The sequence below is a fragment of the Aethalodelphis obliquidens genome, unplaced genomic scaffold (genome assembly GCF_003676395.1).
Source record: "Aethalodelphis obliquidens isolate GAN/ISIS:26980383/991018 unplaced genomic scaffold, ASM367639v1 scaffold85, whole genome shotgun sequence".
In the NCBI taxonomy this organism is placed as follows: Eukaryota; Metazoa; Chordata; class Mammalia; order Artiodactyla; family Delphinidae; genus Aethalodelphis; species Aethalodelphis obliquidens.
The window spans coordinates 3757879-3783318 of record NW_020838029.1 but is presented as its reverse complement, the minus strand read 5'-3'; the positions used below and the strand labels follow the sequence as shown (position 1 = coordinate 3783318).

At 41.2% G+C, this 25440-nt stretch overlaps 1 protein-coding gene across 3 annotated transcripts in view; it reads left to right on the top strand.

The window, feature by feature from the left end:
• OPHN1 (oligophrenin 1) overlaps positions 1–10603 on the top strand; it is a 582946-nt gene extending 572343 nt beyond the window's left edge. For all 3 annotated transcript variants that reach the window (XM_027093626.1, XM_027093627.1, XM_027093625.1), the window contains 4 exons: positions 729–894; positions 1980–2030; positions 5756–5797; positions 7008–10603. In XM_027093626.1, coding sequence (XP_026949427.1) covers positions 729–894; positions 1980–2030; positions 5756–5789 — 251 coding nt within the window. In that variant the 3' untranslated portion in view covers positions 5790–5797; positions 7008–10603. The remainder of the gene's footprint in view (positions 1–728; positions 895–1979; positions 2031–5755; positions 5798–7007) is intronic.
• Positions 10604–25440: the final 14837 nt, after the last annotated feature.

Here is a 25440-nt window from a genome sequence, read left to right as displayed (position 1 = left end):
CTTGTCCATCTTTCTGTGAATGTGTTTTTTGTTCCACAGTCTGCAGGACTGTAGTTCTTCTTGCTTCTGCTGTCTGCCCTCTGGTGGATGATACTCTGTTCCAGAATTATTGATGGCTATCTAGTTAGAATAAGCCCAGTGTACAGTACCCCCAGCAGTGTGCGCATGCATATGTTTCACTATATTCCTGCCAGAATCATTTTATTAAAAAATTATGTGTATTTATTTTGTACTGAGTGACCTGGAAACTAGAGACATAGAGGCAGAAAGGTGAGTTAGGAGACTGCCACAATAGTCAAGGCTTAAGTGAAAATAGACTCATTTTTGGTGATGATGAATGTAACAAATTTATCATCAAACATTGACTAAGCACCTGCTATGTGCCAGTGACAGTACTAAACATATTACTACCCAAGTAAATCCTCTCAATGTCTCTGTAAGATAATATATTTTTAGTCTTGATTATATGGTTGAGGAAATGAGACTGAGCAAATTGATGTGACATACCCTAGGTCACACAAATGTGAAGCTCCAGAGCTGAGGTTCAAACATAGACTTTCTGAAGGGACAGCTTCTGGAAGAATATATTTTTTAATCCAGAGTTGTTAGTTACCAAAAAGAAATGGGGACCAAGGGAGGTGGCCATGATAGCTGCAATATTGGGTACCTGCTGAGGAGTGGTGTTCCATTTGGCTCACTGTCCAAGTTCTTGTTGTTCTCTTTTCCAGGAGACTCTGACAGTTTCAGCACAGTTCGGCCTCCAGGAGAAAAGCCAACCATCATCCGACCCCCAGTGAGGCCTCCAGATCCTCCCTGCCGGGCAACTACTACCCAGAAACCTGAACCAAAGCCAGATATAGTGACTGGCAATGCAGGGGAAATCCCATCGTCTGTGTAAGTAGAGTTGTTTTTCAACCTTGACCTAAAGTCCACCTTAGACCACTAAGAATGCTTTCAGGATCACCATTATGGTTGTGAAGGGTGTACAATGCACAACTCCAGGGTATCGTTCACTTCATAGTGTAGGGGACTGTCGCAGACCAGCTCTGTTTGGAGTGTTCTACTCAACACTTAAAGCTGGGAGATTTTTCCTAAAGGTGAGGTGTTTAAATCTTGGTACCCGATAGGAGACCCATTTTTCTTAGTCTCCCTGATCTCTCTAGGGTGATAAGATTACCGGCTGCTTTCATGCTTCTTTGCCTCTGTAAATTTTTTTTCTTATTATTACTACTGGTTTTAAAAGTAATTTAATGAACAGATTTGGTCATTTTACGTGTGCTTTGAAGCTTTTTTTTTTAAAGAGAAGGTATGATTTTTAAAAATCTTCCAGAATGACTCAGATTCTCCAGAGAGCCTCTTACAGGGTAGTAGCAGAGCTATTATCCAACCAGCCTTCCTGAGTCTGGCCTGTAAGCCAAGGAATCAGGGATAGAGCAGCTAAGGTGGGGCCACAGCAACTCTCAGGGACCAGCTTTTCTTGGCCACAAAACTAGCCTGGCAGGCCTCTCCTCAGCCAGTGCCTGGGACCCCTCTCAGTATCCTGCCTCCTAGTGTTCCTTTTTCTTGTGTCTTTTGTTTTCCATAATTGCAAAATTGAGGAAATAAGAAAAACAGAGCCTCTACTGTTTGGACTAATTAGCTAAGTGTATTTGCAAAATGTCAAAAATTATACTCTGAAACCAAGAACTTGTTTCACTTATTTCTCCCAAGAGTAATCTGAATGGGCAACATACTTAGATCATTCTGAGCCAAGGGGAAGCAAAGAGTATCAGCCATAGCCTTGGGGGTGCCTATGGTCTCTGAGCCATTTCACATTCTGATACTTGGGTTTTTCCTCAGACCCAGATCCTTTGCAAGCTAAGGCAGAGCCTGGCATTGGTGGCCTATCTGGTTCATATTTTCTTTTCCTTTCCATTGGCCATTGGTTCCCACACATATTCCAGAGCAACTCATGGGACTTGGTTGGCTTCTCTTTGCAGGGTGGCTTCCAGGACCAGGTTCTTTGAAATAGCTTCCCGGAAAACAGGAAGGTAAGAGATGCAGGTGACAGAAATGAAACCAAATAACTTTTTAATAAATGTATCATGAGCATGTCATTTGCTCTCTTAACATTGTATTTTTGTTTCTCTGTAGCTCTGTCTCTTTCTCTCTGTCTGTGTTTGTTCCTTTCTCTCCCCCAACACTGTCTCTCTGTCTCCCTGTGTCTCTGTCTTTGTCTCTATAACTGTATGTCTCTCTGCCTTTGTCACTCTTGTCCATTTGTCTCTCGCACACTGTTTCTCTGTCTCTGTAATTCTCAGTCTCTTTATGTCTCTCCTTGTGTTTTTCTACTTATGTCTCTGTTTCCCTATCTCTTTGACTCTTTTTCTGTCTCTCTCCATGTCTCTCTTTCTTTGTCTATCTCTGTATCTGTTGTCTCTGCCTCTCTGACTCTGTCTTTCCATCTCTTTCTCTCTTTCTCCTCTCTCTCTCACACATACATAGAGTACTCACAGGCCAAGTGGTATTGCAAAAACTTTATGCTCGATGTAGGTCTAATTTTTTTTGTTAGTTTACTTATTTAGACCCTATTATATTCTAAAAGGGCAGCTGATATGAATATATAGAAAGCAATATTCTAATATAAACAGCCTTAGAATAAGCATAGCCCTCATTTCAGAGGTAAACATTAGACTTAGGTGGTTGTTTTCGAACTGGCTGAACATATAAATCACCTGGAAAATTTTGAGGGAAAATAAAATGAACACAGATTCCTGCCTTCTGCTCTAGACCCACAAAAACAGAATCTCCAGGAGTAGGGCCTGGGAGTGTGGGTTTTTTAAATTTCCTTCCTTTATTTCTTTCTTCCAGTTAATTTGTTTTTAAAATCCCTCAAGTACTGGTACAGGCTTTCCAAAGCCTATCATTTGGCACCCTTTAGACTAAAACACCTGGAGAAATGATTGCTTGGCCTTCAGGCACTCTTCTGTGAGTTTATTCAATGTTGCTTATCAGAGAGTTCAAAATTGTGCTTCCTGATGGGTGACAGGAGTGTAACTCTTCCAGGTATTCAGTTAAAAGCAGAACAATGTGCCTTTACCAGTGCTGGAGCTGGGATAGGTTTGACATCATCTAGTTAAAACTGTGGGACCCGACTCACCAGGACATGATTCTGAACAGCAGGTCACCCTAGTTCTGCTTGGCAGTCAGCCACAAGGAACTATAGACTAGGCCAAATTCTCCTTAGACAATAATTTACCATTTATTCTACCATAACAAATGAAAGTGAGGTCAAAGCCCCAGATTTCTCTTACTGATAGAATGAAGATAAAGTTTTCACCTAGGACATTTTTAAAGCAGGCTTAATCAGATAGGCTCGAGGGAAAAAAAGAAAAACAGAAAGAGAGAGAATACTTTATATTCTTAATAAAGTATCTGCCTATGAGCAGGACTACTTCCTACTTCCTGGTGGTCCTTCCAACTTCCCTAGGATAAACCATATGAGAAATAAATACCAGGGAAATAGAATGAAGCAAACTAGAATTAACAGAATGAACTAGGCATATCTAAAGGAAAGCTTTTTAGAGGAAGTGATATCTGAGATGGGGCTTTAAAGATGGATAGAATACACTGAAAATGTGAGGGATTGATCTGTAGCTTTGGACAGGGAACCAAGACATTGAGAGGGATACGTACTAGGCATGAACAAAGTCCAACAGAATCTTTAAGGCAGCCTGACTTTTAATAGGGAAACTGTAGCCAACCTGATGTTGAAAGTGTGGAAAGATTGGTAACCACTACCTGGGCTTTGTCATTTAGTGCTCAGGGAGGTCTTGGACCAACTGCAACATAGGGCACTGTGGTCAAAGCAGGCACTTCAGGCTGGAGGACAACCTAACCAATCCTATGTCCAGGCCTCTGGAACCTAAATTTAATCCTGTTCCTTATTCCCAGATTCCATCTTGGCAGGATTGTGGGTAAGGCCAAGGTGGGTACACCAGTCCTCCAATATGTAATAAGTCACCTTCCTAGGTACCCACAGGTTCCTCCCACTCAGCATCCATATAAGGAAAGCACCCCTTCTGTCTAGGCCCCAGTTTTGTAACCACCACTTGCATCAGTGCACCTACATGATGGCTACTGGTCAAGATTCTTAGACTAGCCAGTCAATCCCATCTCATCTCTAATGAAAATGATCTGTTTAACCTTTTCTCTGCCCCTTTTTGCTTCCAGTTTGTACACCTGACTCTATGTAACCTGACATTTGAATGACCTCACTTCTCATTCATCTCCCTTCTACAATACAACAATTAAAAAAAATTAAAAACTTGAAATAAAATGAGAAGTGGCTCATCAAGAAGAGAAGGGAGGGGAAGACATTTCAGTAAGGCAGAATAGCTTATGCAAGGCAGGTTCACAAAGTGATTAGTGTTCCACTTTGGCTAGAATGTGGGGGTGAGAAGAAGGAAGCTTAGCTAGAGTTGAGGCCAAGAAGATGGATTGGGGCCAGACTGTAAACGCCTTATATGACATACTAAGGAGTTTGGTCTTTATTCTGTAGTCCATGGGGTGTCATGGAAAACTTTTCAGCATGACAATGCATATTCTAAGCTGCCTGAGTTATTTAAAAAAAAACACACACACACACACATTCTGCTGTTAATGAGGAAGATAGTTGGGACAGTAAAACCTGGAGGCAGGGAGACCAGTTAGGAGGCTAATCACCCTGGCAAGAGTTGATGAGGTCCTGATGTATGGCATTGTCAATAGGAATGGAATGAAAGGACAGATTTGAGGTAGACTCAGTAAGACCTTACTGACTTTTCAAACATGGAGCATTGGAGAAAGATTAAGAGAGAAGAAAGTCTAACTTGGGCAGTTAGGTAGATTGTAACAATAATTAATCATGGAGGAATAGGTTTTGTGGGAAAGTTTCTCTGCTCAATTTTGGACACAGTTTGTATGAAGACTCTGTGGGACATCCAGATAGAGATGTCCAGTGGGTAACTGCAACTTACACTAGTAATTGGGGCTGGATCTACGTAGGTTTAGAGGTAGAACTGTTAAGTACAGCCACTGTACAAATTTATAGGGGCATTCACATATACTACAATGTGAATAGTAACCTTTTGGGGGTGGTCTCAGTATTTGATGGGAATTGAAATCATGGATGGGAATAAGATCACTCAGGGAGTAGGTATTAATAGACTTAAGAGAGAAGAGAAAAACAATGTTCAGGATATAGCCCTGGGACAAGCTGTTGTCTGGGATTTTCTGGCCAAATTATATGGAGCTTGATTCTCCAGGATTGTCTCTTGCCTCCAACCATCCCCAGACAAGTCTACTTTAGGACCAATCTAAGCACATCAAGAGGCTGGTTTGGTCTTCAAGGCAAAGAAAGATTCATGTTTCACAAGGCACTTGCCTTCCGTCTTTGCCTTTTTCCCATTGGAGATAATCACAGAATGTAGTCTTTGGTCTTTGGCCAATTCCTCTGGTCTTCCCTTGCCTCCCATAGTATGGCACTCGAAGGATTGTGCTGGCACCTGAAAGATGTCTTTGTGTCTGGGATACTGGGCTCTCTAAATCTGGCAGAGAGGTATGCCAACCTATAAGCATGGAGTGAGATGTTTTGAAACATCTGGATGGAATCACTTCCTCATTTTTCAAATGGCCTAATTGCCACCATCCTGGAAGGGTCACCCATCCACTTGCTTTCCTTTCCAGTTCTGATTTCTAGAGTCTTAGTGAAATGTCTTTCCTCCTTTACCCACAGTTCTCAAGGCAGACTTCCTGGAGATGAGAGTTGAGGCCTCAGGTATGTAGTATCCATCCCTGATTACAAAACCTTGTTACACATATACCTTCTTTATGAGATCTGAGTTTTTGAGGACTGGAGTGCCATGTGGGTCCAGAGGGTGGGAATTCACCTTCATGCCTCAGTTCACTACCCTGTAATTACATGACCCTTAAACTTACTGCCTTTTAATTCTGAGGTTCTCTGTGTTTTTAAGTTTCATTTCTTTCTTGCTCAGCCAAACTACAGTATAGTTTTACAAATTGCCTTTGAATCAAGGTCATTAGGAATCCTAAATTGTGACATTTTGGGCAATTACATTTCCTTCTCTGGGCCTCAATTTCCCAACATGTAAGATGAAATGTTTGGAACCTTTTAACTCTGACATCCTTTGGGTCTATAAGAATATCAGTAACCTCTCATTTGATATTATAGCAGGTCCCAAGAGTCTACCTTAGTATTTGTAGGGGAACTTCATTCCTTCAGATCAAATCACAATTTCAGTCTTACCCCTTGAACCTTCATCCTTAGTTCTTTATATTTGTCTAATGCAAAGCATTTTCACGTCCATTATATCATTTAGTCCATATCAAATGCCAGAAATAGGGAAGTTAATATGTATTTTCACTCAACAAATAAAGGAACTGAGGTTCAAAGGGGATAAGTAACTTACTAAGATCACCAGAACCATGGAGATCATGGAAATTTCTTTCTCTACTAGGAGTTCTGATTGACAATCAGATTGCTGGCATGACATGAACCAATACACACATAAATCAGATCCAGGTATCTGGAGCAGAGCTTTCCATGTACTCCTCAGCCTTCCTTTTCTTCATATCGCTGCCAGTCCTCAGAGGTCTATGGGTAGATAAGAGTTTTCTTATCAGCTCTCATGAAGGTGAAGTCTCAGTAAAAGGAAGTTTGGAGTTATTGTAGGGCCATAAAGGCAGTGGCCATTCAGCAAGGTGAGTAATCTCAGAGGTATCAGGCATCTGTATCTCCTGTGGACTTTTTGGGGATTAGAGTTCAGGCTTAAGGCACACAGTTTCCAGCCCTGATTTTAGCACCGTATTAGGACAGTTTCATGGGATCTGAGTTATAAGGGCCTTTTTCTACCCAGCCGCTATTGCTCAGAAGATTAGCTACCTACCAAGAGAGGGCCTACTGCTCAGTGGCTGTTAAGTGTTTAACCAGTCCTAGCTAATTCCTTACTCTCTTCTTTCCCTTTCAGGTTTCAAAAACCTTGGCCTCAGGGGACACTTTCCAGGTTCTAGAAGAGTCTTCTTCAAACCCTTGTGTGCTGAAGAGCAGATCTTTCCTGGCCCTGCACCTTCAGGCTCTGGGATGCTATAAAATAAGGGACACACATCCTAGATACAAGTTTATTTCTCCTTTGTATTCTGTCTTCATTCCCTCAGAAGGTCTATCTTGAGCTCCTATAAGACTGTGAATGGCTGAACTCCCTCAAGGCAGACTGCAGAAACCAAGCTATCCACCATCCCAAGTCGAAGAGAGGAGCTCAGTTTTCAACTCCTCTCTGAACTTCCTGCCTCCTCAAAAGGCCATCTAGCTCTGAAAGATTTGGGGCTAAAGATTGATCTCAGAAGTCTTACCCTGAACTAGAAATTACTTGAGTTGGGGCCATTGCTTACCTTGGAAGTAGGGGAGTAGGAATGTTTGCTGAACTTTAGAGAATCTTAATGTCTCTTACTGAGGATATGGACCCTGGTGCCAGTTTGGAGCTTTGGCGCTGTAATATATTGCCAAGAATGTGTCTGCTCTTATGGGACCAGACAGAATGAGTGATGCCCCCACAATCCCTCCAAGTGGACTCAGGAAGGTGGCCTTCCTGCTTTTGCATACAGCTGCTTAAGACAAATCTGCAAAGCATGTTTTACATGTCAAAGCCTAGGTCTGTTTGAATTATTCTTCCTCCTGTTTTCTCCTGACAGCTTCCTTTCCAAGCAATCAAGAAAGAAACAAAAGCTGAAGACAGTTCTTTTAAAAAAGGCAGACTGTGTTTGTTCTGCAGGAGTTCCATTTTTGGGTCAAATGCTGGGGAGAATTGTTAAGATGATTGAGGCCAGGCAGTTGTCACTGTTGCTTCATGTCTGCCTTCTGCAGATAAGCTGTTTTATCACCTGAAAGAAACAGTTCTTAACCCATTATCTATGGATTCAGGAACTTCATAAAGCCTCTGAAATGGTATGCCTTTTCAATATGCCTTTTCTGAGGAAATGGTCCATAACATTCTAGTGAATTTCAGATTGGGCCTGTGACACAATAAAGGTTAAGAACCACAGCCTTTGAGATAAAAGACTCTTTTTATGACCTATAAAATATTTGATTAGAAAGGCCTTTCAGAATTATTTAGTCTAACTCCTAGTTTACCATTGGGGAAACTGAGGCAGAGCAAGTTAGCAGCCATGTGTAAACAAGATACCACATCCCTGGGCACCTACACAAGGTTCTTTCCATTACACCATGCTTATCTAGCAAGGGGGCTTATGATTGGTCGCTTTAATGACCATCATTTTGAGGATCTGGCTTTTACCCTCTTTCTTGAGCCACACATATTTGCCACCATATGGAACTTCCAGACATGAGCTCCTGGTCTTCCTCACTTGCTATTTCAATCATTGGAAAGGAATTAAAACACAGTGTAGTGAGTCAGAAATCTGACGAGTAGACATTTCTGATTCCTGTTTGTTGAAAAGAAGCTGCTGGAGAAAGTGTCATCGCTTGTTTCCACACAGGTGCCTTGGCTTTAGGGTGGGCTTTAAGATAGCCTGCCTTTAGTGTCTGTGTAATTATAATGTGGTCCAGTGTGAGAGAAAGGACTTTCCTATTGGACTCTTCTAGCCAGGCCCCACTAGTGCACTGACTATAGTACTGAGAAAGAAGCATAGACATGGGGAGAGGGGAGGCGAGAGAGAGGGTAAGAGAGAGGGAGATGAGAAAGAGAATGCACCCATGCCCAAACCAACTCTGAGATGCCTTGGGAACAGTGTTACTGAAAGGCAATAGCTACTTTCAAGATTGAATTCTAAATATGGCTTATTGATGAGTTAGTAACATGTAAGCTAAACACACTGAGAGCCTTTGTGGAAGTAATTGAATAGCAATTTGATGACATTCTTAATGACGATGTACCCAGGTGGCCATATTGAACTCTCAGCTCTACCCAGTCTCAAAGGCCAAGTTGCTAAGAAACCAGGATAAAGTAAGCCAAGTGGGCACCATTCTACCTGCTGCTCTCCCTAAAAGGGAATCTCTGTGAGGCCTAATGGCCTCACTCAGGAAGTACTCATTGAGCCCCAGTCTGAGCTGTGGCCTCTCTGCTCTGTCCCATTAAATGACTAACTAAACAAAGCAGGTGTGCAGATTTTAGCCACAGAAGCAGTGGCCAATGGGGCCTCAGTACCTTTGAAGATATTAGAGACATGATTTCACTCTGGTTTCCTTGGGGGGAAATTCCACAGTCACCACTACAAATATTGAGAGATTATTGAGAACCAGAGAAAGCCACCACAATTCCAGTAGAATATGTGTCCCAGAAATGTGGCTGTGAGATTGCTATGTGTTTCCTGGGACACAGATCAAGAGCCTGGCCTAAAGAGTTGGGATCACCAGTCCGACTGGAAGCCAAGGAGCAGTGCCTGGCTGGCTCTACCCCTGCCCTGGGCTATACCCAAAGAATGAACCTCAGCACCTACCCTTTTGTTCTCTGATTTAAAGAGCAAAAGCTTCTGTGGAATGAGAATGGCTTGGCTTAGGCTTGATGGATGGATAGGCATTCAGAAGAGGCTATGGGAAGGGGGTGATAATTGAAGCGTGTCAATTGTAGGAAACTATCTGCATACCTCGGCCAACAGGTAGGAGAAACTGTCAATGGATGAACTGTAAATGTTGAGCTGACAGTGTTAACATTTATTAAGCACCTACTAAGTGCTAGATGCTTCATATACATTATATAATTTAGTCCCTACAATAATCATGCAAGTGGATGCTATCCTCCTCATTCTACAGATAAAGGATTTATGACCCAGCAGGCTAAAATTAACTGGCTCAAGTTCACACAGAAAGTAAATAACAGAATTGTTATTCTAATCCAGCTCTCTATGACTCTGCACCCCATGTTGTTTTCCCTTTGCCATATAAAAGCCATATTACTGGAGCTGGCATACTTAACAAAATGTTAAAAGGCAAGTATTTGAGGGTAAGGAGGGGATGAAGGTCCAGTTTACAGGGGAATAAAAACTGGGCTGAAAGAGATTTCTGAGTTATGTTTTCTCCTCACCTTCAGAATGCCCATTTGATAATCCGTCTTAAAACGGATCATTTACTTTTACCTTGTGACATGAAGGATTTATTTTTTAGTTGGTAGTTTTCAAGTCCTTGGCTTAGCTGTTTTTCAAAGAAAAAAAGGTCCTTGTATATGTCTGTTAATTCACCAAGGTTCTAGCACATGCAGTTTCACCCCAAGAGACTGGTGACATCCATACATGGTTTGAGGAATAGAATTGGTCTTGGTGCTTCTGCAGGACTTGAAGCCTTGGGATCAAACCCCTATTAAGGGTTTTTTGTGGGGATAGCAAAAGTTAAGAGATGATTTAGAATAATAAATATTATTGAAGTTTTTGTTTAAAAAAAGATGGAGTGTGTTGCCCAGCCACTGAGGGGCAAAACTCAGCGTCCAAATTGAATAATAAAGTGGTGTCATGTAGAGTATTTCTAAAATAAGTTGCAATTGTGGGAAAGAATCCTTCCCTTTTCAAGAAGTTCCTTAATTCTGTAATAGCTAGAACAAATAAAGTAATAGAAGTATTTCTGTGACTAGAAAAAATTGCTTTTGAGAGAATGTAGATCAATTATACTATTTTTAATGTGGCTACAGACAAATGGCCTTGACACATTACAAGCCCAGAAAAAGCTTCAGAAACATTGAAAAATTTCAGAGAAAAGCAAGATACCTTGAAGAGACGTTTTTGATGAAGAAAAACCTTCATTTTCATAGGGAAAACAATCACTTGATACCAAGGACATTAATAGATGCTAGAAAGACACATTTGTGAAATACATATGTAACATCAGAAGAAAAAAGAATTAGATCCTGGGGTCCATTCATGTGACTTTTAATAAAGTATGCAGACTGTCTAGTATTAATGGCCTCCATCTACAGTTTTGTCATGGAAACAATCTTTGAGCATATTTTGCATGATCCACTGCTCATGTTGTCTTTTGCAATTCTAAGGAAATGTAGGCCCAGAATCTTTTTGTACCTAGGCATCTCCATCTACAGTCTATTTTGTACCAAGCCCAGTTATTCCTTCAGGCCTCACAACATCATTGTGTGACAGGTGAGAGCCCCATTCTACAGATAAGGAAACTTGAGGCTCAGGAAGATGAGAAATGATTTGCCCAATGTCACACAGTTAGGGATTGATAGAAACCCAGGACTAGAAGCTACAGGGCCGTTCCTGTTTCTAATACACCACACTACCTCCAGTGGTAAAGGAATGTTGACAATAAATGGAGAAGATGTTTAGAAATGAGATTAACAACATCTGCAAGTCTTGCTACTCCAAATATGGTCTATAAACAGCCTCAGCATCAGCATTACCTGGGAGCTTATGAGAAATGCAGATTCCTGGGCCCCATCCCAGACATCTGGAATCAGAATTTGTATTTTAATAAGGTCTCCAGGGGATAGATATGCACATTAAAGTCTGAGAAGCACTGATTGTAAGGCATTTAAGACAACAAAGCAGGTTGAGGAAGGAGACCTCTTTGTGAGGCAAAGACCAAAAATGGCAGATAAGGCCAATCTGGTATGTTGGAAGTGTTTACAAAGATTGTGTCCATAGCTGCCTGCTTCTTACATTGCTTTGTACATGGCATTATACTTTGATGACATATAAATTAAGTTTTTCTACTTCAAAGAATAGTGAAACCAGCCTAGGAAATAAGACTGAAAGTTACTTGACTTTCAAACCTCTGAGCATCAAAGGCAATAGAAAGGCAACATGGAGCATTGGAAAGAGCTCCCTTCAGGAGCATTTCGAGTCCACACTCACCTCTGTCACTGCTTCTCTGTAATGCTGATCAAGTCCCTCCCAAGTTGTCTGTCTTTAAACCAAAGGGCCTTTTCAGCTTTGACATTCAGTTATTCTCAGCTATGGCTTTTACTACAGTCAACATTGTAATGAAAACATGGACAATTCTACCGGGTTTTGTCTGGCCAGAGATTAGTATCTTTAGTTCACACGAGAAGGAGTATTCTGGGAGGAAATATCAGTCATAACAAAGCAACATTAATGGGAATTGCAAGGAACTGGGAGGAGCATGACTAGTTAACAGGTTTGAAATTGGCCTGTATTTTAATTAAAGTATAACAAGGCATCCAGACTCCTTTGAGAGCCAGCTGCTTCAAACCACATACTTGGAAATCAACTCCTATATCCTGAATAAGGCATACTTTACGTGAAACTCCTACATACTTTAATAAAACTCCTCTGATTTGGGCTTTGTGGGAGATAGTTTATTGGGGGTAGGAGAGACTTGTAAAAAAGAGAAAATTTTGCTCATCCTCCATCTGCCATCTCTCCAGGTGATTCTGATGCCCATTAGCTGAAGACAACTGGCTATAATCTAAACTTTTAAAATGAAGAAACAGACTCAGAGAGGAGAAGGGACTTGGCCTAAAGTCACACACGAAAGCCAATGGCAGAAAACAGGTGCTCAGAGTACCACCCCAAGGGTCTTTCAACTCTACTTTCTTTGGGTGACTAGTTTACCAGAATCAAGATATCTGCTTCCAGCAGTAAGGCACACACTAGGGAGGATGAATAGGCCTTCCATCTGAGTACTTTGTTTCCATCACATGTTCACACTCATTTCTTCAGTTGAGCATCATACAGCCATATCACCTAGGCAGAGCAGGGATGATTACCCACATTTTATTGAAGCTCAGAGAGATGGCCTAACTTGCCCAAGGTCACACAGAAAAGAAATAGACTTGTACCTAGGTTTTCTGATTTCAACTATGCTGCACTACTTCTCCAGGAGAGAAGAATCAGCCCTCCAACCCTCAGCATTTCTCCTGGGAAATGTCAGGAGCTCTAAGCTCTTAATTGCTTCAATCCAATAGTTTCAAAACAGATCGATTTTTTTTCCCTATTGGAGAATATCCTAACAGTTTTATAACTTGAAACTCTGCAGAGCACACTTACATCCATCATTTTGTTCTCATAACAGACCCATAAGGTAGGTAAGACAAGGTATTTTGCCCTCATTTGACATGTACAAAGTGAGGCCCACAAACACTGTATTAGTTTTATATTGCTGCTGTAACAAATGACTACAAATTGAGTGGCTTAAAACAACCTCCATTTATTCTCTTACAGTTTCTATAGGTCAGAAGTTTGGCATAGTGTGGCTGGATTCTCAGGGTCTCACTTAAATAAAATCAAGATATCAGTCAGGGACGTAGTTGTTATCTGGGGCTCAGGATCATCTTCCAAGCTCACTGGTTGTTGGCAGAAATCAGTTCCTTGTTGTAGGACTGAGGTCCCCATTTTTTCAACATATGGCCCCCTCTGTCTTCAGGCTAAATACTTCTGCTTCCTTTTCTGTATCTAACTTTCTCTTCTGCCTCTGTTCTTCAAGTCTCGACCTTTCATTGGGGTGATTTCATTGGGCCTGCACAGATAATCCAGGATAGTCTCCCTATTTTAAAGTCAGTAGTAACCTTAATCACATCTTCAACATCTCTTTTGCCATGTAATCACAGTCCTGGAGATTAGGATATGGGATCTTCTTGGAGGACCATAATGCTGCATACAACAGGCACGGAGCAGCTCCCTACAGAAGCACCTCTTTTCAGCATAAAGACACATGGTTGTCCCCAACTTAATCCTGGGGAAGAAAAAAATTACCATTTACATGCCACCTACATGGGAAGTTAAAAATTCGTGTTGTTCAACTTCACCCATTTCTCAAACACACACAGACACAATCAGGCAGCACACCAAAAGAGTGGTAGCTGGAGTGCAAGGGGGACTATTTGGAAGCTGATGCTATTCCTAGATGGCACATTAATGCTGGTGACCAGTCCTTTAACTAGTAACATTCTACCTAAGATGAGGAGGGGGCAGAAGTAGTTTTCACAAAGGCCCAAGATAAGACATGTATTCCCCATATCACCTGACCAGAAGAGCTGACACTTACAGCATCTAGTACATGCCAGATGTTTGCCTAAGTGCTTTGCATGGGTCTACTGAATTTGTCAAGATAATATTTCTATGAGGTAAGTACTGGTATTAGCCTCATTTTACAGATGAGAAAATTCAGGCACAGAATAGTTACATCATTTGCTCACATTCCCACATCCAGGAAATGGTGAATTCAGGATTCATACCCAGACAAATTCCTAAACTAATCCCCTGTGGCTTCTATCAGATGGGGAAAATTCTCCTAGAGGGGAGATGGAGGCCAAGTAAAAGTCCCTTGCACCTTTGATCCTCTAAGCTTGCCCTCAGAGTCCTGGCATTCTGATAACCCAAGTCAGGACAGCTGAGCATCCTGAAGGAATCAAATTTAGAGACTTGCTGGGTTTTATGGGGCCAATGGAGTGCAAAGTGAAGGTGCCCAACATTTACTCAGTGGCTGGAAGAGAAGGAGATTGTCAGTCCAGGTAGGTGGGATCAACATTGGTCGGCCCCAGGAATGCCCTCTGCAGAGCAGGCGGGCCTCCCTATTTTGGTTTGCATTCAAGTTGTATCATTTCCTATGAACCTCTATGAAGTCCATTTCTTGAAGACCCAGGCCCTGAGCATATACAAAAATAGTGCCTAAAATTAAGGCTGCAAAAGAGGGTTTTCCTGGTTTGGGAGAACAGGGCTAGGCAATAGCCTTTATTATGCCTTACATTTCCCAGCCTTCAGCAAGCCTGTGGGAACTAAGTTTCCACTAGTGTTGTCAGCCCTGGATTTATTCCTCTTATTTCTGCTTCCTCAGCTATTCTCATCTAGGTACCATGATGCTGGCAGGTGCCATCCTACTGTAATTTCCAGAGCCATCAGGATGTGAGGTAGGTGGGGTGTGGACAAGCTCAGTCCTAACTGTCACTTGCCTCTTCTCCACCCCTGCTACCATCCTGAAGGACTCAGAATTCTGTCTCCCTTCTGAGGTTGAGATCTAGAGGGACTCAGTAGAGGCTGAGTTCCTCTGTTCTCCATATCTCCTTTGCTAGCCCTGGCCTCTAACCCCTCTGAAAAGAACTCAAACACCGTTATCCATATTCATGCCTCAATCACCATAGGCAAGTTACTTCACCCAAATAACCATGGTTGGCCCTTAATAAGTAAGTGCTCAATTGATATTAACCAGTGGTGGTGGTGGTAGTAGTAGTAGTAGTAGTAGTAGTAGTAGTAGTAGTAGTAGTAGTAGTGGCTGCCTCAGTTAATATCCAGGAATGGAATCTTCTCTATCCATTCAGGGCTAGTGGATCATGCTCTGACATTCAAAATCTTCCCAGATGTTATCTATCTACCACCTGATTCTTGGATTCCTCAATACAGTGAACTGATTATCTGGAAACTGTCATGTTCCTTGGCCCTGTAACTAGCCACCCTGAACCCCAACACCCTATGGAAGCTGTCCTCATGCATGGCTCAGTCCCCCCCATACTTAGTCTCTCATGCAGGAGTTTCATGCCAATAACCCAGACCCAGCTACTCTGCCCTGTGCACTTTCCAACATTCCTATGACTTGAGGAATAGGGGCTCCTTCCTCCTATGACAGTTAAGCTCCTGGTGATGTCACTTAGGTACATTCACCCTCATGGGAACCCTTCATACTATTCTGGGAAGTAGCTCTCTTTCCCACACTCCCTTACTCTCCCTTCCTCCTACATTTTTCACTCCTACTGTCATTACAGTAGTGCTTATTGTGTTTCCTCAAAGGTATTTCGTGAGGGAGTACATAGGTCCTGAAGGGAATATAGGAGAGAAGCACTATTCTGCTGCTGGCTGATTTCACACTTAACTAGAAATTAACCTTGGCTCTTGGCTGTCCAGGGTATATTTATATCCATTAAGAAATCACATTACTTTCCCTGAAGTGAATAAGACATCACAAAATACCTTTGGAAATGGGTCTAAATATCCTTTAAATGAATTTGAAGAGCTCTGGGAAAGAAACATAAGCAGCTAAGTAGCCATACTGGTCCCACTGTGACAAAGGGGGAAAGGGACTCAGCCCTGACCAAAAGTGAACAATTTATAAGAATCATATCCAGAGCCTTTGCATAATTTGTGTTTCTAGAATTCAGGGCCTTGGAAGTTGAAACAAGCCCCACAATGGAATTGGGGTTCCCCTGGGACCAAGGGAAGGAAATAAATATTGTTGAGCATCTATTGTGTGTCAAGCATAAAGTGGGAGAGACCTGAATCCTTGAGCTTTCCCAGCAGATCTGGCATAAGAGTTGGGGTGCTAACTTGGTAAAAAAAAAAAAAAAAAAAGTACTACCACCTGGCAGGCACATTGCATACGTTTTATATACATCGTCTCATCTGAGCCTCTTAACCACCTCATTTTAGTCCCATTTTACAGATCAAGACTTAAAATTCAGAAAGATTGTTACTTGCGCAAAGTTACATAGAGAGTAAATGGTGAAAGCATAGATAGGAATGGACTCCCGAGAATGTACAAGCATAGCATATTTTCATTACTGAAACATTCTCTAACACAGAAGACCCCAATACCCAGTGCTGAACCAGTTTTCTCATTTTTTTTGATAAATTTATTTATTTTATTTATTTTTGGCTGCGTTGGGTCTTTGTTGCTGCGCGTGGGTTTTTCTCTAGTTGCCGCGAGTGGGGGCTACCTCGTTGCGATGCATGGGCTTCTCATTGCTGTGGCTTCTTTTGTTGCAGAGCACTGGCTCTAGGAACGCGGGCTTCAGTAGTTGTGGCTCGTGGGCTCTAGAGAGCAGGCTAAGTAGTTGTGGCACACGGGCTTAGTTGCCCCATGGCATGTGGGATCTTCCTGGACCAGGGCTCGAACCTGTGTCCCCTGCATTGGCAGGCGGATTCTTAACCATGGCACCACGAGGGAAGCCCTGAACCAGCTTTTGGGAAAGAAACTTCTCATTGTTTTTGCTGTGATGCTGGAGGTGGAGCAAGGGGAGAGTAAATAAGGGTGTGGTCAGTGTCTGAAGCAAGTTGGGATAGGAACGTTGAAGGACTACTTCTAGCTTATATGGAGCCTTTGTGTGAATTAGAGAAAGCACCCCTTGGTCAAGATACCTTATGACCATCTGCCAGAAAATTGTAATAAATACATAAATCTCTGATTAAAATGTGAGAGGCATCTCTAGATGTGGCCATCTCAACTGCATTTGATGGTCCTGGGGAGGTGCCCAGAAGTGCAAAGGAGGTGAAATAACCTTGGGACTAACTGAAGCATTAATGGGTGTGCCTCAGATCCATGTAAAGACTAGAAGGTCATTCTAAAGATCATGGCCTAAGCAATTCTAAGTGAGAAGGAATTATGGAGCTTAGTTAGTGGGAAGGAAGGGCTTTGAATTTATAGTATTAACTTACATTTTCAAAGCCCTGAAAGTTTTAGGATGCTGACTAGTAGCTGAGAGAAAGAATTGGGCAATGGAGGAGGGAAAAGCCCTCTGCAAGGCATTTTTACACTGAATTTCTCATATATTCCTCACAACAGCCATGGGAGAGATAGTGTTGTCCTAATTTTAGATATGAGAAAACTGAAGCTCTAAGGTTAAATAACTTACCTTAGATCACACAGATATTAATTGGTGGTATTAGGATTTGTCCCTGGGTGTGTCTAACACAAGAAATAGTACATTTCTCCCTTCACAATGTAACTATTGGGCATTTGGGTGTGTGTTCAATCAGCGAGAAGCATTAGGCTGGTGGCAGCCTTAGAGAATAAAGAAGTTGCAGAAATCATGTTAAAGGGCCCATGATCCCTGGCTGAGCAAAGGGTAATAACCAATACCCAGACCATGATGATGAAGGGCATACCTATACAGGGCAGCTAGGGTCTCCATGGTTATCATCAACTTTACCCCACTCACACAAGGGTCTTCAGTGGTAAGTGGAGATCATATTTTCCTCCCCTCCCACCCCACACTTCCAGGAAACCCTAAGGCATCCATCGACATATACACATCTATACCTGATATATATCTTTATGAATTCTGGGTCAGGAAGGTATGGCCATGGAACCACCTCCTTGCCCTTGCTAACTTGACAGTAGTGTGAAGGAATCTGAAACATATGTAGGTTTTTTTTTTGAGCCAGATAGTGTTATGATCCTGAAGCCCAGCTTACATAACCTATAGTCAAGGTTCCAGTCCTCCAGATGACTATCTGTCCATTCTTGCTATCATCTCAGCAGCCATTTCCAGATCTAAAGGTAAAAGGGAGGTCAGAGAGAGCTGGCCAAGCAAAATCCAGCTGCAGTGAGGGAACAAGGGAGGGTGGGCATAGAAATTCACCACAAGACATGGACACCGTATACTTTCTCTCAAGTTTTGCAGGTTGGGTCTCTCCAGTTCAATCAATAGCCTTAGCCTTTCTCCAGCTTTAGGAGAAAATCTGATTTCCTTCTAGGAGAGTCTGCCTCCTGATCTAGTTCCTTTCTTTTCTTCTCCAGGCCTAAGAATGGAAGAAATAAGAGATTTTAAGGGGATAGAAATGGTTCTATATTTATTTAAAAAATATATGACATTGACTCTGTATCAGACACTCTTCTCAGTGCTTTACAAATATGAATGCATTTAATCCTCACAACAACACTATGAGGTAGATACTATTATTCCTAATTTAAAGATGAAGAAGCTGAGACACAGAAAGATTAAGTGACTTACCCATGATCATACAGCTAAGAAGTGGTGGAGCTAGGATTCAAAACCAAGTTCTCAATTCTGAGGGGTTTTTTTTCTTCCTATTTATTTACTTATTTTGGCTGCATCAGGTCTTAGCTGTGGCTCTAAGGGATCTTTTGTTGTGGCGGGCGGGCTTCTCTCTAGTTGTGGCATGCAGGCTCCAGAGTACGTGGGCTCTGTAGTTGAGGTGCGCGAGCTTAGTTGCCCTGCAGCATGTGGGATATTAGTTCCCCGACAAGGGATCGAACCCACATCCTCTGCATTGGAAGGTGGATTCTTAACCATTGGACCACCAGGGAAGTCCCTCAATTCTGAGGTTTTAACCAGTATATTGTGCTGGTCACATGATACAGTAGCAAAGAATATTGGCTTTAGACGTCAAGTAGAGTCTGGATTCTGATGCCTATTCTGACACTTGTCAGCTACCTTACACCCTGGCAAGTTACTTCCCCTCTTTAAGCCTTAGTTTCCTCACCTGTAACATGTGGGTCATGACACATGCCTCTCAGAGTTGTAGTGAGGAATCAATGGAAAGTGCCCAGCCTGGAGTAGGTATTCAAATTTGTTTCCTCTTTTCATTTTCCTAAAGCTTGATACCAAACTATGATTTGATATCCAAACGCAATAGCCACATCAACTTAGACTGTGCCAGCACTAAATTAAGCAAGCACTGGTTGGCACTACAGGTAGCATTCACTCCTGCTGGAGTGCCAGATTTCCACCAGAGGAGCTGATATAACTAGCATTTCTAAAAATGGAATTCTGTCAGAATTAATTAGCTATATGGTTCTGTTTCTGCCAAGACATAGGGAAGACATGGCCAGCATGAGGGACATTTGCAGGCAATGAAAGCATTGTGCCCAGCAAAGAAGTCTCATTCACACCGCTGCATGTACCCCACAAGGTGCCACCAGAACCTTTAGTCAATGCATGGGCCAATGAGCTTAGTTGGAGATGCCTGCTTACCCCATAGAGTATGAAGTCCTAGGGCTGAAAGACACCCTAAAAGTTATATAGACCAATTCATCATCCAACTGGGTCTAGTGAAGAACCCGAACTCTAGACTCAGGCAGGCATAGGTTCAAATCCTTCCTCTTCTACTCATTAGCAATCTAGTAGGCAAGTTACTTCTCTTCTCTGAGACTTAGTTTTTTCACTTGTAAAATTGAGATCAATAAGTGTTCACATTTAGGGGTTGTGAGGATTCAATGAGATAATGAAGATTAAGTGTCTGACACAGAATATATTCAATAAATGGTAACTATTAATTCTGGCATCATCTGTGTAACAGATCAACAAACTTCAGGAGTTCCCAACTGAGAACAAAATTGGTTTGTAAAGGTTCTTCATGACCTACTCACACAAGGTCTTTCATTAAAAAGGATCATACAAGATCTGCCATGTAGACTCTGTCTCATCTTCTTCCCGTCCTCCCTTACCTCACCCACAACTTTACATTCTGTGAAAACTAGACCTGTGGATGTTCTCAGCTGTATTTGCAAGGGTCCTCAGGAAATGAAACTGACAACTTTCAAAAATGTGGGCAGGGTTAGTGGTATCAACAAGAGATGGTGAAGCATACAGGGTCTCAGAATAACAGGAAGCCATTACACCCTTGAACTGGAGGGGTAAATCAATGGAAAATTGTTACCAGCACCTAGTGAGAGCTGGAGCTGTGGAGAAGTCCCTAGTAGGAACTGTAATCAGGGAAAATTCCAGTCAGTGTCAGAAATGAGACCTAAAGCAGAGAAAGAGTGAGGAAGAAATAACAAGCCCTTCTTCTTCTCCCACTCTGGATCTGTCAATGCCAAACCCAGCCAGAAGCCAGCAGACAAGTTGATGCAATTCACGAGGTCAGCCTCTTGGGACACAAGTGGAGGGAAGAGAAGGGCAGAGAATGGGTCTGGAGGTGGCAGATGACAGCCAAAAAGTAACAACTAAGTTCAGCCTTCCTACCTCCATGCCTTTCACATTTGGTTCCCTAAAACTGTAATGATCTTTTGTGATCAAATGAATACCTGTTCATCTTAAGGCCCTGTTCACATATCACCTCCCTAAGAAAGCCTTCTCCATTTCATTATAGTCACTCCTCCAGTCATACTGATTCCAGTACTGATAATACTATGTTGTAACTATGTGTATTTTTGCCTGACTTCCTGAAGAGAATATGAACTTTTCCGGGGCAGGGGCTTAGTTTTATTCAACTGTATTCCAAGCTCTTAGCACAGCACCTTGGCTCAAATGTACCCCAATAATGTGGGTTAAACTGAATGGATCAACTCCACCCTAAAAACTTTACCATAGGACAGTGTTTTCAAGACATCAGACACCAAGTTAATTTTCATTAACCTTCTCTAGACCCCTGTCACTGGGGGTAGCCTTTCCTAACCAGCCAGATGCTGTAGAACAAGCAGTATCCCTTAGGGTTAGCTTCATTTGGAGGCCTCACAGAAACTATCTCTTGACAGTTACCAAAAGCTTTTAAAACTAATTTTTTCCAAAGAGAATATTCCCAATACCTGCCATTTGACAAATTATAGGAAAAGCAAAGTTCTCTGAAACAGGCAATTACATTTTCCACCAAATCCTGAATGTTGCATTAGGCCTCACCTAGTGTTTTTATCCAAGCCTAGGGAGCCAAATAAGGGCAGTTGGTGTAGCAGGAAGTGGTGACAGAACAACATCAACTCAAATACTCTTCTTCAGATGGGAGCAGTATTCTTCAGGTGGCCTCCAGAGTGCCTGCAAGCCCCTCAGACATTCCATTTAAGGACAATGACTGATGTGATGGTTTGGATAGAACTGAAGAAGCTAAAAAGGACAAGGATATTTCCCATGAGCTGCTTTTCATCTGCTGTCAACATGGGTAAAGACTGATTGACTGCTCTTAGACCAGGCCAAAGTCAAGGGTTACTTCCTTTAAGAATGTTCCAACCCAGAACTTTTTTTAAGCTCAGCTTAACTAATTCCCCTTCCTTCCAGAGCCTTCAATACTTTCTGATCTCTGTAGCAGCTTCCATGAAGAGAAGTGTGAAAAGAATGCTGGGAATTTAGGCTGTAACTCCGCCACTCACTTGCTGTGGAACTTAGTCAAGTCCCCTTCTTTTTCTGGATTTCAGTTTCTTTATTTGCAAAAATGAGGAAAATGGCAGTTCCAAAATCAACCTCATAAAGTACATTGGAGAAAGTAAGAAGAGATCAATAAATCTGCCAAGCAGGAAAGGAGGATCCACAGAAAATGTGATCTTTGAATTGGGCTACATGTGCTAGGCATGGAGGTGAGAATGAGCATGGCAGGTTGAAGGACTAGCAAGCTACCTGATGCAGATGCAGCTGATGTGTGGAGGGGAGTGCATGGAGGGGAGTGACATAAAATGAGACTTAAAAGGAAGCTTTAGGCCTATCTATGAGGGACTTTGAATGCTTGAAGGCCATTGAAGCTTAAGAACCAGGGGGATGACATGGGTAGTATAGAGGAATTGTTCTCAAATATTTTGGTCTCAGGACCACTTTATACTCTTAAAAATTACTGAAGACTTCAAAGAGGCTTTGATATTGTGGTTGATATCTATTGATGTTTACCATATTGCAAATTAAAAATGGGGAATGTTTAAATTTTTGATTACTTCATTTAAAAATAATAATAATAAACCAATATTCATTAATATATTTTATTAAAAATATATTTTCTTTTTCTTCACTTTTTAAAATTTTTATTGGAGTATAATTGATTTACAATGTTGTATTAGTTTCAGCTGTACAACAAACGGAATCAGTTATACATATACATATATCCACTCTTTTCTTTTAAGCTTATTTTCCCATATAGGCCATTACAGAGTATTGAGTAGAGTTCCGTGTGCTATACAGCAGGTTCTTATTAGTTATCTATTTTATATACAGTAGTGTGTATATGTCAGGCCCAATCTCCCAATTTATCCCTCCTCCCCCTTACACACTGGTAACCATAAGTTTGCTTTCTACATCTGTAACTCTACTTCTGTTTTGTAAATAAGTTCATTTGTACCCTTTTATTTAAAATTCCACATATAAGTGATATAATATGATACTTGTCTTTCTGTGTCTGACTTACTTCACTCAGAATGACAATCCATCCATGTTGCTACAAATGGCATTATTTCGTTCTTTTTATGGCTGAGTAATATTCCAGTGTATACATGTACCACATCTTCTTTATCCATTCCTTGGTCGATGGACATTTGGTTGCTTCCATGTCCTGTTTATTGTAAATACTGCTGCAATGAGCATTGGAGTGCATGTATCTTTTCAAATTATGGTTTTCTCTGTGTATATGCCCAGAAGTGGGATTGCTGGGTCATACAGTAGTCCTATTTTTAGTTTTTTAAGGAAATTCCATACTGTTCTCCATAGTGGCTGTACCAGTTTACATTTTCACCAACAGTGTAGGAGGGTTCTTTTTCTCCACACCCTCCCCAGAATGTATTGTTTATAGATTTCTTGATGATGGCCACTCCAAATTACCTCACTGTAGTTTTTTTTTTTTTTTTTAGGTCTGTGTCTTTATTCCGGTCTTACCCCTAGCTTCTTCATAACCATTTTTTCCCTTAGATTCCATATATCTGTTGTAGCATACGGTATTTATTTTTCTCTTTCTGACATACTTCATTCTGTATGACAGACTCTAAGTCCATCCACCTCGCTACAAATAACTCAATTTTGTTTCTTTTTATGGCTGAGTAATATTCCATTGTATATATGTGCCACATCTCTTTTATCCATTAATCTGTTGATGGACCCTTAGGTTGCTTCCATATCCTGGCTATTGTAAATAGACCTACAATGAATATATTGGTACATGACACTTTTTGATTTATAGTTTACTCAGGGTATATGTTTGCAGATTTTTTGATGATGACGATTCTGACAGGTGTGAGATGATCTCTCATTGTAGTTTTGATTTGCATTTCTCTAATGATTCATGATGTTGAGCATTCTTTCATATGTTTGTTGGCAATGTGTATATCTTCTTTGGAGAAGTGTCTATTTAGGTCTTCTGCCGTTTTTTGGATTGAGTTATTTGTTTTTTTCATATTGAGCTTCGTGAGTTGGTTGTAAATTTTGGAGATTAATCCTTTGTCAGTTGCTTCATTGGCAAATATTTTCTCCCATTCTGAGGGTTGTCTTTTGGTCTTGCTTATGGTTTCCTTTGCTGTGCAAAAGCTTTGAAGTTTCATTAGGGCCTATTTGTTTATTTTTGTTTTTATTTCCATTTCTCTAGCAGGTAGATCAAAAAGGATCTTGCTGTGATTTATGTCATAGAGTGTTCTGCCTATGTTTTCCTCTAAGAGTTTGATAGTTTCTGGCCTTACATTAAGTCTTTAATCCATTTTGAGCTTACTTTTGTGTATGGTGTTAGGGAGTGTTCTAATCTCATACTTTTACATGTACCTGTCCAGTTTTCCCGGCACCACTTCTGAAGAGGCTGTCTTTTCTCCACTGTATATTCTTGCCTCCTTTATCAAAGATAAGGTGACCATATGTGCGTGAGTTTATCTCTGGGCCTTCTATCCTGTTCCATTGATCATTATTTCTGTTTTTGTGCCAGTACCATACTGTCTTGATTACTGTAGATTTGTAGTATAGTCTGAATTCAGGGAGCCTGCTTCCTTCAGCTCCGTTTTTCATACTCAAGATTGGTTTGGCTATTCGGGGTCTTTTTTGTCTCCATACAAATTTTAAGATGTTTTGCTCTAGCTCTGTGGAAAATGCCAGTGGTAGTTTGATATGGATTGCATTGAATCTGTAGATTGCTTTGGGTAGTAGAGTCATTTTCATAATGTGGATTCTTCCAATCCAAGAACATGGTATATCTCTCCATCTATTTGTATCATCTTTAATTTCTTTCATCAGTGTCTTATAATTTTCTGCATACAGATCTTTTGTATCCTTATTCCTAGATATTTTATTCTTTTTGTTGCAATGGTAAATTGGAGTGTTTTCTTTATTTAACTTTCAGATTTTTCCTCATTAGTGTATAGGAATGCCAGAGATTTCTGTGCATAAATTTTGTGTCCTGCTACTGTACCAAATTAATTGATTAGCTCTAGTACTTTTCTGGTAGCATCTTTTGGATTCTCTATGTACAGTATCATGTCATCTGCAAATGGGGTCAGTTTTACTTCTTCTTTTCTGATATGGATTCGTTTTATTTCTTTTTCTTCTCGGATTGCTGTGACCAAAACTTCCAAAACTATGTTGAATAATAGTGGTGAGAGTGGGCAACCTTCTCTTGTTCCTGATGTTAGTGGAAATGTTTTCATTTTTCCAACATTGAGGAAGATGTTGGCTGTGGGGTTGTCATATATGGCCTTTATTATGTTGAGGAAAGTCCCCTCTATGCCTACTTTCTGCAGGGTTTTTATCATAAATGGGTGTTCAATTTTGTCGAAAGCTTCTCTGCATCTTTTGAGATGATCATATGATTTTTCTCCTTCAATTTGTTAATATGATATATCATGTTGATTGATTTGCGTATATTGAAGAATCCTTGCATTGCTGGAATAAACCCTACTTGACCATGGTGTATCATCCTTTTAATGTGCTCTTGGATTCTGTTTGCTACTATTTTGTTGAGGATTTTTGCATCTATATTCATCAGTGATATTGGCCTGTAGTTTTCTTTCTTTGTGACATCTTTTTCTGGTTTTGGTATCAGGGTGATCGTGGCCTCATAGAATGAGTTTGGGAGTGTTCCTCCCTC